At 24.4% G+C, this 13,730-nt stretch overlaps 2 protein-coding genes across 5 annotated transcripts in view; one reads left to right on the forward strand and one right to left on the reverse strand.

Annotated features, from left to right (window-relative positions):
- The first annotated feature begins 51 nt into the window (after positions 1-51).
- Positions 52-3,137, forward strand: LOC127278980 (uncharacterized). The gene is made up of 3 exons (XM_051300996.1): positions 52-431; positions 2,127-2,364; positions 2,715-3,137. The coding sequence occupies exons 1-3, from the start codon at positions 324-326 to the stop codon at positions 3,035-3,037; spliced, it is 669 nt and encodes a 222-aa protein (XP_051156953.1). The 5' UTR covers positions 52-323; the 3' UTR covers positions 3,038-3,137.
- A 467-nt stretch (positions 3,138-3,604) lies between these two features.
- The window catches only part of LOC127278977 (MLX-interacting protein), a 52,404-nt gene continuing 42,278 nt past the window's right edge, over positions 3,605-13,730 (reverse strand). For all 4 annotated transcript variants that reach the window (XM_051300988.1, XM_051300989.1, XM_051300990.1 and 1 more), the window contains 12 exons: positions 13,207-13,332; positions 12,685-12,907; positions 12,315-12,410; positions 11,952-12,210; positions 11,331-11,823; positions 10,907-11,086; positions 10,487-10,634; positions 9,854-10,137; positions 7,810-8,264; positions 6,820-6,943; positions 6,281-6,410; positions 3,605-5,336 (listed from right to left, as the gene is read on the reverse strand). In XM_051300988.1, the coding sequence (XP_051156945.1) occupies positions 5,236-5,336; positions 6,281-6,410; positions 6,820-6,943; positions 7,810-8,264; positions 9,854-10,137; positions 10,487-10,634; positions 10,907-11,086; positions 11,331-11,823; positions 11,952-12,210; positions 12,315-12,410; positions 12,685-12,907; positions 13,207-13,332 (2,619 nt within the window). In that variant the 3' untranslated portion in view covers positions 3,605-5,235. The remainder of the gene's footprint in view (positions 5,337-6,280; positions 6,411-6,819; positions 6,944-7,809; positions 8,265-9,853; positions 10,138-10,486; positions 10,635-10,906; positions 11,087-11,330; positions 11,824-11,951; positions 12,211-12,314; positions 12,411-12,684; positions 12,908-13,206; positions 13,333-13,730) is intronic.

Here is a 13,730-nt window from a genome sequence, read left to right on the forward strand (position 1 = left end):
CTTTTAGTCACCCTCGGTATGTTAGTAAATTTCCAAGGTTATTCAGGGCCGAAATTGCGACTATGAATTTTCCTGTATTTTTGGTTCAAAATATTAAAACTTAAACTGCTTCTTTTAATTTCTTTTCATCTTCACGAATAACGAAAAGAAAATTTTTATAGAAACAAATTCTTTGACAATAAAATTGTAGAAGGACCATTAAATAGTTTCATATCTCTGCTCTGTGTATTACAATACCACAATACTTCAGTGATCGCTGTCCAGATAGACGAATAGTTTGTTTTTTTAAACAAGTTTTAATACAATTATTGCATTTTGTAAAAATGTCAAATGTAATTTTGAGTCCTTCAGCACGTGCAAAAACAAAAACCATTGAAGCAGCAAATAAAATTAAGCATGGGTCTCCTAAATTGCAAGAAGTATTAAGAAAGGTTAGTTTTTTGTTTTCTATAAATATTGAATATTATATATAGTATTTCATAATTAAATAATTAAGAAAAGATTAATAAATTGATTCGCTCGGTTGAAAAAATTTAAGTTTTCTTTTTTTTCTTTTTTTTTTTTTTTTTAATTTATTCCACAAATTTTTGTTTATCTAAAGAATATATAATCTAATTTTTGAGTAAAATTATGGGAATATATTAAATCGTAGTTTAAAAAATTCTTAATACAATTAGAAATTTTAATTTTACAATTTCTTTGATTAGACCCATAAAAAATGGACTTCAAATTTTAATTTAAATAAATTGACTATTTTACTTAAAAATAAAAAATTCCTTTACTCAATTCCGAGTTAATAATTAAATGAAAAATTCATTATTTAAATATTTAACTTTCGATTATTTCTAAAATAAATAAATTTAAGAGGGTAAAAATGTATACAATTATGTCTATTAAAAAACATACATAGATAACTTGAAAATCGAAAATGAAAATTTTTCAAGAAATAAAAAATAAATATTATAAGTAAAAAAATATTTAAATTCTGTATATCAAAATAAAATCCTAGAATAAGAAATAACTAATTTTTAAAAATAATTTTTTTTAGAGTAAAGAAAAATGCTATTAACAATTCTTTAATGAAAAAATTTTATTTAGGTATACAACTAAAATATTTACAACTAATTAATTGAATTTTATATAAGTTAATATTAATAATAATTTTAATTATACATAATGTATTTAGAATAAATCTCAATTTTAATCTAAAAAATATATTTCTTGAGAATGAACATTGATTTTTATAAGCTTACCATTGTGATTTTTAAGGGAAAAAAAATGAAATTTTTTTTACAAGAATAATAAAATATTTATAAGTGGTTTTCATTGAATTGAAATTATTTCAGGGTGTCGAGTGGATCTTGAAATTCTTGAAATTGCTTGAATTTTATAACAAAATCTTGATTTATTAAAATTTTCTCAAATAATGATATTTATTTCTTAAGGGAAGGCACCACCTTATATTATTTTGACCCCATTAAATTTAAATAATCGCAAGAATTTATTACACTTTTTTCTGTCATGTGGGTTCTAAAAAACATACATTTTTGATTAATTCAGAATTTATAATCCAAAAATTTTTCAAAATTATATTTTTTTCATAATTTTTACTAATTTTTATCGACAGATCGGTTTTTTTAAAATAATTCTCCAGAGTCTCTTGCACATATAGATTTTCAATAGAAGAAAAAAAAGAAATGAGTTGAATTAATCTCTTTTAATTGTATAAATTCTTCTCCAAATTTTTAACTATTTTTTATCGACAATTTTTTTCACACTTTTTTTAAATAATATTTCAGAACCTCTTTAAAAATTTTAAAATAGTCAAAAATTAAAATTTTATTTTTTTGAACTTCCAGTATATTATTAGAACACAAATGTTGTTAGAAAAAAATATACTTTCCTTCGATCATTAAAATTTAAAAGACTCAAAATAAAGGACTCTAAATTTTTAAAAGTCTCTGCTGAACACAAAATTTTTTTTCAGACATTCTAGGTACAATCACATAATTCTGATTTATGATTAGTTTTGAAGTTTTTTAAATTTTCCTATTTTGTTTACATGATCGGAATAATAATAATGATTAATAGCATTGAATTGGAAATAATTTTTTTTTTTTTAATAGAGATGTCGTGAACGATTACGTGAAAAACGAGGACAACTATTCAATGGACGTAGACTAGGACTTGATTCTTCTGCAGGTGATGTACAAGAAACTTTATCAGGTATCGTTCGCAAAGAATTCGAAGAAATTATTTCAACCGACTGGGATGAAGATCAAACGGAATTGAAGAACATTTTTGAGAGTTTACTTGAATTAGAAGAAACTATCTCTATGGAAGATGAAATTATGGCTATAGAAGGTTTGTGTTTAAAAATAAAAATTCTTAATTAGACTAAATTTATTACAAATTAGGCAGACTGGTTATATGTATATGTAATTGAAACTGAAAATTAATTTAATCCTCGAAATATTGTTTTTTAAAGATTTCTAAAAATGGTATTTTTTTTATTGGCTGAAAACAAATTTTTTCACCAAGTTTAACTAATTTACTTTTCCATGTTGATCAGTTTATTTTAAACTTAAGAAAAAAGTATTAGAAAATAATTTTGACTTTTCTTTACAAAAAAGAAAAAAAATATCCAGTTTGTCTGAATTGGTATTAAAAAAAAATTCTTATTTGTTTTTGACTCTCTTTTTTTTTGATAATAGAACAATGGATTGTTGAAGAATACAATAGAGAATTAGAAAAAGAAGAAGGAGAACGTCTATCGCAGGATGTTGTTTTTTGTCCCATTTGTCAAAAAACTGCACTACAAAAATCTTCCGGTTTTATCAAATGCGATAGTTGCTTTATTCAATTTTCAACTGAAATGAATCTTGAAGATTTTCAAAAGAAAATGCTCAATTTTGCAAATGATCATATGTTAAAATGTAATAAGCGACCAGTTTTCACAGTTATGCCATATAATGACATTGCTGAACTTTATCTCGCCTGTGAGTCTTGTGATAGCTTCATTTCAATTGATCTCTAACTTTAAAAAAAGAAATATTACTACCATAGACAAATTGCTTAACAATTCAGGAAAATTTTTTTATAAACCAAACTTGCGACTTTAGTTATAACTGTTTATTGCCATTGTTGAATTTTATACCACAGATTTAAATTTTGTGATTATATTTTCAATTCACTTTTAATTTAATTTTTTTTTTGAAAATTTTTTTTATTAGGCTTAGAAATTTATTGCTTAAAAAGCAAAAAAAGAGAAATTATTTTTATATTTATATTTTTTATAATCTAGATATGATAAAATTTTGTGTTCCTTCTCAATTTTCAAGACATTTTTCTTTATTTTATGTAAAATTTCATAGAACAAATTATGGAAAAAATTCCATCATGAACAGAAAACAGAAAAAAAGTAAAATTTGCATCTAATTTATTCTTTTTTTTTTTAATAATTTTTTTAATCAACTTTGTCAAAATAATAACAATCATGCTAATAATAAGAAGAAAATGTAGTGTGTATATATGATAATATTTGTCAGTTTAGTATAAGGATTGGAATTTCAATTTTGGTACAAATCAAGTAATTAACCCAGAGTTAACAATAACTTGTTGATGCATATTGTACAAAAAAAACATCCCATCTTTGATTCATTTATATCGTTTTTACCATTTACACTTATACACGCACAGTATTATATTCTCGTTAAAAAAATTTCCGAGTATTGTATTTTTTTTTTATAATTATACAAAGAACTATATTATTGTTTTCAATACTCGGAAATTTCTTTTTAAGTTGACATTATTATATATACCTAATAATCGAACTGTATTAAATGATTTGTACATTATCACATGAAATTTTATAATAAAAAACTTCATATTTTACATAACAATGTTGATGTAACATTTCGTATATGTATATATATAATTTGTGAGCAGCTCTTTCCCTTGTATACGCAACAGGTATTCTTTTTTTTAACAAGCAGTTCGCTGCAAATTGACTTTTAAAAATAAATGTTTTATTTTCAAAAGTTGCAAAATATATATATATATTTTTTTATTTATAACGTAACAACTAGAAATTCGAAAAATAATTAAAAAAAATTTCTTTTACAAATTGTTAAACATTTTTTGCCAAAAAAAAAAATCTCTATCAATGTAAACAACAATTTAAAAATATGTCCTCATAGTTTTCACTTTATAAGAAAAAACTAAAATAAAAATTAAGCAAAACCATTTTTTTTTTTTTTTTTTTGGTGTTTGAATATTATTAATATGCATGCAGCGATAGTTTTTTTTCTATATAGTTGCAACACGCACACATGTAAAAAAAAAAAATTTGTTAGCCGATCTGTATAAAAATATTCTTCGCTCATAAAAAGCCTCATAAAAATCGTTTTTATTTTATGTACAATTTTTTTTTCACGCGCAAATATCGTTAGATATTTCCTGTGCGAGAAAAGTGGAATGATCTGCTCCAAGTTATCATTCGTGATAAGGCAAGTTGTACATAGTTTTTCAGATTTAAAAAAAAAATATATGGAAAAAAAAATTAAAATCTAATAACAGAAATTCTTCAATGTTTTTCAGTCAATTGATTAAATATGATGTGGAGAAAAAATTAATTGTTTCCCTTTTTTGATTCTAAATGACATGAATAATAACAATAATGTACGAGATCGTTATTTTGTGCAATTGAAACTTAATTCTTCGAACTATTTAAAATATCTATTGAAAATTTCAGTATTGTCAATATATATATATATATATAGACATAAATTCCATTTGCTGTATATTGAAAATTATTAACAAATGCAAAATAAAGCAAAATTATGTGTGTGTGTTTTTTTTTGTTTTAAATATATTATTATGTACTTTTTCAGTTTATAAAACTGATACTACTTTGAATTCTCGTACGAAAGAAAATTCATGTTTTTTTCAGCTTTACATATTTCAAATACACAAAAAGTGTAGATTCTTTAAAATATGTGACGCTCCACGAGAAAAGGGACCTAACGTGCTTTTGACTTAAGGTTCGCTTTTACTGTGCAATGACACAGTGAATGAACCTTAAGTCAAAAGCACGTTAGGTCCCTTTTCTCGTGGAGCGTCACATATATTATTGAAAATTTTCATTCATTTGAGTAGCAAATATGAATGAATATTTTTAAATCCTAAGGATTTAAACTTGCTTTTCACGAGTGATTACATTCAGAAGATCTCGATTCACTTTCGATCGACAGCCGCGCGTGCTTCTTGGGGTAACCGTGCAGGATCTGAGAGAATTTCTGTTGCCGTACAGAGATACCTCAATGAATTGAGAACGGCTGAAATGAATAAAAAATTTTGTCAATTATTATTTTAATTTTCATCTTATTCTCTTTATTTTTTATTTTTAATATTTCTAATTTAAATTTATATTATTAAATTAATATTTTTGTAAGAAATATTTTTTTATTTAATAAATCCAGGCCTCGGATCGACTTTAAGGTGCAAAAAAAAAGTTGTTATAGTTGATTTACATTCCAAGAAAAGTAAAAAAAAGTCAATTTCTAATAACTATTGTTATTAGATATTAGATTAATTTTATTAATTACTTAATAAGAATAATTCTATATAAGATTAATATCAAGAAAATTTATTTCGAATATTTCAGAATCGAACTAAGACAAATTTTCAAGATTTTAATTCAGTAGAATAGATTTCTAAAAATCTGATTTAAGCAAATTATTTGAATTGTTTTAAATAATTTTTTTAAATAATTGATTTTTTTGAAGAACTATTAAAAAAATTTAATTATTATTATTTATAAAATTATCAAGTTTACATTTTTGGAAATAATTTTAATTTTTGGTAATCTTATTTACGAAAATTATTATTTTTTTAAAAAAAAGTTAGTTTTCAGAAATTTCACACAATTATTAAATGTTTTAAAATATTTAATTGGAAAATATTTTCAGATAATTGAATTTTTGAAGAATTTTATTAAAATTATTGAAATTAATTTAGCGAAGAATTTTAGTTAAAAATTTGTTTAGTCATTAAATTTCTGAAGAACTGCATTGTATACAAAAAAAGTGTTTTTTTTTAAATTTTGTAAAGAAATGTAGAAAAAGTCTCATTTTTGAAAAAAGTTAGAAAAAGTCTTATAATCCGAGGCCCGAAATGGAAAAGTTAGGAAAAAGAAAATAAATTTATTTATGTTAATTCGTTGGACATCTTGAAAATATTTTAGAATTTGAAAATAAAGTTTAAATAGAAAAAAACTAACCTGGTCTGAGATCAACGAGTGAGCAATGTTGCTCAACCCAAACAATTGTGCTTCTGTACAAGTCATCGATACTTGCTGTTGATACAGAAGTAGTAAAGGAAGTCATCAGAGGTTCAAGTAAAATGCTGAACTGATTATTTAATTAAGGAAAAAATCAATTAAACTTCAACTAAAAAAAAATAATAATAGTATTTGTCCCGCTTTTAATAATGTAACTCTAATAAAAAAAAAAAAAAAAAGGTAACTGCAATTTTTATCAAAAATAAGATTTTTAAAAAGTCATAAAATCGAAATCAATCAATTAATGTAATAAATAAAATTACCTTTTAATTATAATTATTATTAACGTTTTTTTTTAATTCTTCAAATCAAAATAACGAGATTTATTCATTATTTTGTTATATATAAATTAAAAGTTCATTTCTTATTTTTAAAATAACTTTGTTAATTAACAAGTGATAAACATGTCTAATCAATAATTAATGTCAAGGGAAATTATTTAATTAAAAAACATTTAATTGAAATTAAGAAAAGGATACGATCCAAAACTTCCAATTTTCTCTTGTACGCGTACGCACATATTCATCAAACATTTCCTTCATTTTATTGGTCCTGTGTCTGGAGACTGGCGCCCCTGTTGCCGGAAGCATTGATTGACAATTACTGTAAATAATTTTAAACAAAATTCATTCAACATAATCTTCATTGACAAATATCTAACTTAAAAAATATATAATTACATATGAGTAATTTTCTTTAAAAAAAGCCACAAAAAATTTAGAGTTATTGGATTGGTTTAATTAATTAATGCAATAATAAATTAATTATAAATGATTAATTAAAATTCGTATGACTAAGACAAAACTTTATTGATTTTATTTTGCAATTATAGTTTTTTAAAGCATTTTTCATGTAGTCTTCAATGCAAAAAAAAAAAAGATTTCCAAACAAAAATTTTTAACCCCGTTTTTTAAAAATTAATCCAAAATGTTTTATTTATTTTAATAAGAATTGTTAATTATTGATAATTTATTAATCTATATAAAATATTTAATATTTTATAATATTAATATTTTATTTTCAAAAATAACTTTCTGAATAAATATTTATTTAAAAAATACAACAATAAACGTTGAAAAAAATTGACTTTTAAACAACTACATGAAATGAAATAGTGTAAAGTTTAAAATTTCTTCTTTTTCCAGCTTTCATATTCAAAAAGAAAATTCAGGTGCTGAATGCTATAACAACTGATTAAAATCAAACAGAATAACAAAAAACAATTTCTAAAATTTTGAGTAAGTTAACATAAAGCTCTTAAATTTTCCTTTTGTATATGAAAACTGGAAAAATAATTAATATTTTGAACTTTAAGCCATTTCATTTTGCGTTGTACTTTAAAAGAAAAATGTTTTGTTTAAAACAATTATTTTTATTCAAAAAGTTTTATTTTGTCATGAAATATCACAAATAGAATGAAATTAATAAAAAGAAAAAAAAATAGAAAAAACATAATTTTTGAAACTGACCTAATTGACGTATTAAGTCGCTCAATCTGACTTCTCAGATTGTCCATTTCATCCTTGAGTTGATTTCTTTCGGTTCTGAGTTGCCTAATATAATCAGCTCCTTTTTGCAACATTGCAGCTTTACTTGATTTTGCATTTGGATTTTGATTAAGTTGTGGTATTAAACTTTGAAGCATGTCAAAACCATTTTTAATATTATATCTGCGTTTTTGTTCAGCATGAATGTGACCGACTCTTTTGTGTTCTTTGTAATGGCCTCGTTCAGAATCGCCTTTCACATAACCACGTGAAGGTGACAGTGGACTACCCAAACTCACAGGACTGTGCAAGGGACTTAGACTAAGAGCCTGTGGACTGGAACCATCTTTTGGTGAACCAGGACTACCTTGCGACTGATGGGTTTGTTTATTTGAATTCAACAAAACTTGTTGACCACTTGTCGTTTGTTGCATTGACTAAAGTAAAAGAAACAATAAATTCTTTGAGAAAAATAATTTCCAGGTAGAAATATTTCAACTGAGATATAATTATGTAATATTTATTTTAAGAAATTTCCACGCGATCTAGTATAGGAAAATGTGTTTTTCTAAAATGAGAAAAGATTTTGGAACGCATGAAGATTCGACACATTAGACCTGTGAGAATTTTTATGGTGTTGAATTAAAAATTATCGTGTTGTTATTTAGCAGAATTTAATAAAGTAGATTTTATGAGCCGAATTTTCATAAATAATTTCTATTTAATTAAATTCTAATTTAATCGAATTTCTATTTAACTGAACTTTGAAAATTGAATTGTTTTTATTATACAATATTTACTAGGGAATTTTAAAGATAATATTTAATATAGTATTTTTCTATACAGTTAAATTTTGATAAAAAATGAGTTAGATTTCTTTAATTATTCAATTATATTAAATGAGTATAGAAGAGCGATATTTCTTGTACCATTCTCTATTGTTTCTCAAAAATATTTTAAAACCAAATCTTTTTTTATTTTAGACAAAGTTTGAAAGATCTAGCGTCTTTTTCCCGCATAGCCTTAAAAAAAAGATGTTTTATGTTTAAATTAAAAATTTGCTAATATTTACTAATATTGATAATGATAAATAGGCCTTTGATTGACTTTAAAACACAAAACGCAAAAGAAGTCGTTTTAGTCGATTTACATTCCAAGAAAAGTCGAAAATTTAAAGTAACATTTTTTTTTAAATAATTGAATTTTCGAAGGGTTATAATTGACATTTTTAGAAATTAATTAAATTTCAGAAAGTTTTATATTAAACATTTCAAAAGTAATTCAATTTTAGAAGGTTTTTAATTAAAATTTTTAGAAATAATTAAAATAGATTTCAAATTTAAATTTTTCAAAATTTTTTTAAAATCTAAATAATTCAATTTTACAGAATTTTTAATTGAAATATGTTTTAAATAATTGATTTTTTGAAAAACTTGATGAAAATTCATGGTTAAAATTATTATTAAAATTAATTATTATTAATTAATTTTTATTATTATTAATTATTATTATTAATTATTATTAATTAATTTTTATTATTATTAATTATTATTAATTATTATTATTATTATTACATATTATCAATTTTAGATTTTTAGAAATAATTGAATTTTTTACGTGATTTTGAATTTGAAATTTTTGGTAATTTTATTTGCTGAAATTGTTTTTTTTTCTTAGAAATTTCCAACAATTATTGGATTTTTTAAAATATAATTGGAAAATATTTTCAGATAATAATTGAAAGTTGAAGAATTTTGTTTAAATTATGGAAAATAATTAATTTAGCGAAGAATTTTAGTTAAAAATTTGTTAAGTAATTAAATGTTGAAAAAGTTGTATTATATACTAAAATAAGGCGTATTTTTATTAAAAATTTTGTAAAAAATGTAAGTAAAGTCGAAAAAGTTGTATCTTATTAAAAAATAAGTCGAAAAAACTCGCATTTTTGAAAAAAAAGTTGGAAAAACTCGTAAAATACGAGGCCTAGATAAATTATTGCCGCAATTTTACTATATGTAATAATTACCTGTTGCTGAACTTGAGATTGTACTGTAGATGTAGAATGCATTGACTGAATTGTAATTGGATTAGTAATGTGATGTGTATTGCTGGTAGCAGATGGAGAAGAGGAAGAGGGCGGCGATGAAGATGAAGTATTGGCAGAAGTAGAAGAAGAGGAAGAAGTTGATGAAGATGAAGAATTTGATGGTGGCAACATTGGTAAAATGTGTTTTATTCCAGTTGATTGATTTGATCCAGGTGTAATTTTATCATTGCCAGTAGTATTGACTGCATATAAACCAGGTGTATCTGAAAATTGATCATTTCATTTTCAAGAAGCACTCTCTATTCAAATTATCGTAATTATCATAATTATAATTATTATAATTTTTAAATTAATTATAATTAATTAAATTTTAGAAATTAATAATAATTTCTGATATCTGACAAAAAGAATTCTGAAATTGATTTAAAACCCATGTTTTAATAATACGAACTTTGAAAAGAAAATGTTCTTTAAAAAAAGAAAAATAATCTGTGTTTCGTATCGATAAAAATTTTAGACTTTCAATGAAAAAATGAATAATCTCGATTTTAGTTATGACAACAATTTAATTTTCATTAACTGTCATTTGTTTTTATTATTTAAGAGACTTACTGTTTGTGAGTAAATGTGCTAGAAGTACATTGTTATTGACATTGAGAGCTGGATCGCTTTGGGCAGAGACCAAAGGCGGCGGATGAACTCTCGCACGAGGCAAAGATGAACTACTCCGAGATCTGCTTCGAACTTTTATCTGATTATACTAAAAAAAAGTAATAATTTTTTTTTTAAATATAAACTTATTTGTATAGGTATATTTGAGATTGAGTGGAATTTTTTTTTTTTTGCATTATTCTCTAAAATTCATTTTTGGAAAAAATGTTCATAGAATATAAAAAAAAATGTACGTTAATAAGATCTATAAATTTCATCTAAAATGTTTTTGAAAATTTTGCTTAAAATGAATACAAAAAATTCATATTTCAAGTTGGCAGTGGTTTTGAAATAATAAATAAATAATAAAATATTGCGAACCTTTGGTACCGCGAAAACTTCTTCCCTGTCGGCAATAGATGCAACCGGTCTTGGTAAAAGTTTCGTAGGATGCGATGCTGATTGAGAAAGATCAAGTCCTGGCGATTTACATTGCAACAGTATGTGTGGTTGTGTTGGTTGTTGATTTGAAACCGTAACTACCAGCTGAGCTGGCATCGTCTACAAGAAGCAAATTATAATTACAAAAAAAAACAAAACAAATTCTCATAAATTAATTCGTTGGTGCAAAAATAGCATAAGTCTGTTTTTTTATATACTTATAAAAAAGTTATATATTGTATATTATATTATTATTATTGATTCCTGAACAATTTTGATTTGGGAACTGTTTCTGCACCAATTTAATTCCAAAGAAAAATAATTTTCCAAAACATCCTTTTTTATGATTTAAAAAAAATCTTACCTTAAAATTAGTCGTATTAAATTTGTACGGTTGGCTATTGAATTCTTGTTTAGGTGATGTGAATTTATAACCCTGTTGCACTTGTTGTACAACCTTATATGGTTTGAGCATTGGTTGCGAAACAGGTTCTGCTTTAATAATTATTGGCTGAGATTGCGACGAATTAGTTGGAGTATATGTTTGTGAATCAACTAAATTTTGAACATGCCTTATCGAGGCCAATTGATTTGTATTTAATGAATTATCATTTAAATTAGTCAGTTGAATTTGACTTGATCCAGAATTAAGTTGAAGTGGCTGAACATCCATTGTATATGTTTGTTGTTGAGGCGATTGATATGATAAATTTAATTGCTGATAGGTATTTTGTTGAGGTATAATTCGATTAGGCCTCGAAATTGATCTCTCTGTATTGCTTTTATCTCTGACAAGTTGATTATTCACTTGTGACTCGTAATTTTGTGGCACAGTATTGAAATTGTCGCTCAAGCTTCTGGTAATAATAATAAAAAAAAAGAGAATTTAGATAAATAATTCGAATTTTAAAATGTAAGACAATAATAATAGTTAATTAGAAGCATTCATGTGATACTAAATATTAAAGAAAAATTATTAAATTACATGTTATTTCTGAACACATTGGTTGATTCTTGTTGTGGCTGGGTATATATCTTGGCAGTATATTGCAGATTTTGTAAACTCGTATTTTGTTCATTTTGCGAGAGGGACTGTTGTGTTTGCTGACTGATAATTGTTGAATCCTGGTTAATGTCATTTACTTGATTCATAGAGGTCATAAGATCCAGTTCTGGATAATTATTAGATAAAGCTCCACTGTAATCCTCTTCTGGCACGGGTGCCAGTTTCGAATTCAAGAATTCTTTAACAAACAAACAAAAATAATAATAAAGAAGATGATCATAATTCGAAAAATAAGCAAATATAATATAATGTTGAATATGAATAAAACAAAAGATTATTTACCTTGGAGTGGTTCAAGAGTATCCATAAAGTCGTCAAGATTTGGCTGAAGTGGTCCAAGACTAGGCTGAATAAAATCAGCCAAACTGGCTCCTCGAGCTGTAAAAAATTGAATAAAAATGTACAGGATTGCCACAAAAATTTCATTATAATTTTCCCTGACATTTCCCAAACTTTCTGACAATATTTTCTGTTTTTCCCTGATATTTTCGAATTTTGGTCTTTCTATATTAAATGTGAATTCTATATTTAAACAAAATTTTGAAACAGAAGTATTTCGGACTAATTTTCAAAATCAGTCCGAAACTATCGTACATTATTTGTATTTTTCTAAACGTGAAATAAGGGGAAGAAAAAAAATGTGGACACCTACCAATTTCTCTGGGATCGGGAAAATAAATTGGCTGATTAGAACTAATTGTGGAAAAAAGTGTGTCTGTCATGAGCTCCATGTAATCCTCATCAACCATCATGCTGTGCACACTGTCTCCACCTGTCATTCCACTGGGTCCACAAAACGAATTGCCAACACCAGTTCCAAAACCACTTGAAGTTCCCAATCCGTTGCCCCATTCCAACATGTCCATTGACTCCAACTATTCATGATGACAAAAAAAAAATTAATAGCAATACCAACAATTAATAAATAAACTAATTTTCAAACAACATTACAATTAATTTAAATATTTGTTGATTAACCAATTAACTTTTGAAATCAATAAAACTTTACTGGTAATCAATATAATTAATTCACTTAATACTGAAGCAAATAATTCTATGTAAAATATAATCGATTATCAGTAGGATTTAAAAATTTTATTGTTTTGTTTTATAAATTTTGAAAGTTCATAGGTAATAATAATAATAATAATGATTCAACTAATATTAAACCTACCATATCGGTACCATCCTTGTTTGTCCAACCAAGGATTTTGTTTCGATAGAACATCCGCCATTTCTTGTACTCTGCTGTCACTGCTGCAAGTTTTCTCTTCCAATATTTACCCTCTAAAACTACAGCCTGATAAGAAAAAAAAATTAAATTTAAACCTCATCATATTATATTAAGATTAAGCATATTAAAAGACATTCATATACTTCTTTATGATTTATCTAATCAGATGATTTTTATTCCTCTATATTCTTTTATCTCAGTAAATACTTTTTTTTCAAAAAAAAAAAAAACTTATTTTTATCTTAGTAATGCGTTCTTAATAAATAGTTCTACATTATTTGAAAAATACAGTGATAGATAAATTCTTATCCAAAGTCGTGTATATAAAAAAAATAATTTCAGATAAATTTAAAAGAAAACGAAAGATGAAAAAAAAAGTTGTTTGAAAAACACAGAATATATGAAGAAAAGATTCATTATTAAAAAATATATGCTTTTCGTACATATCAGCGAAGATTTTTTAA

This window comes from Leptopilina boulardi, unplaced genomic scaffold (assembly GCF_019393585.1).
Source record: "Leptopilina boulardi isolate dan_hultmark-lab unplaced genomic scaffold, ZJU_Lbou_2.1 LbouV2_213, whole genome shotgun sequence".
Taxonomy (NCBI): domain Eukaryota; kingdom Metazoa; phylum Arthropoda; class Insecta; order Hymenoptera; family Figitidae; genus Leptopilina; species Leptopilina boulardi.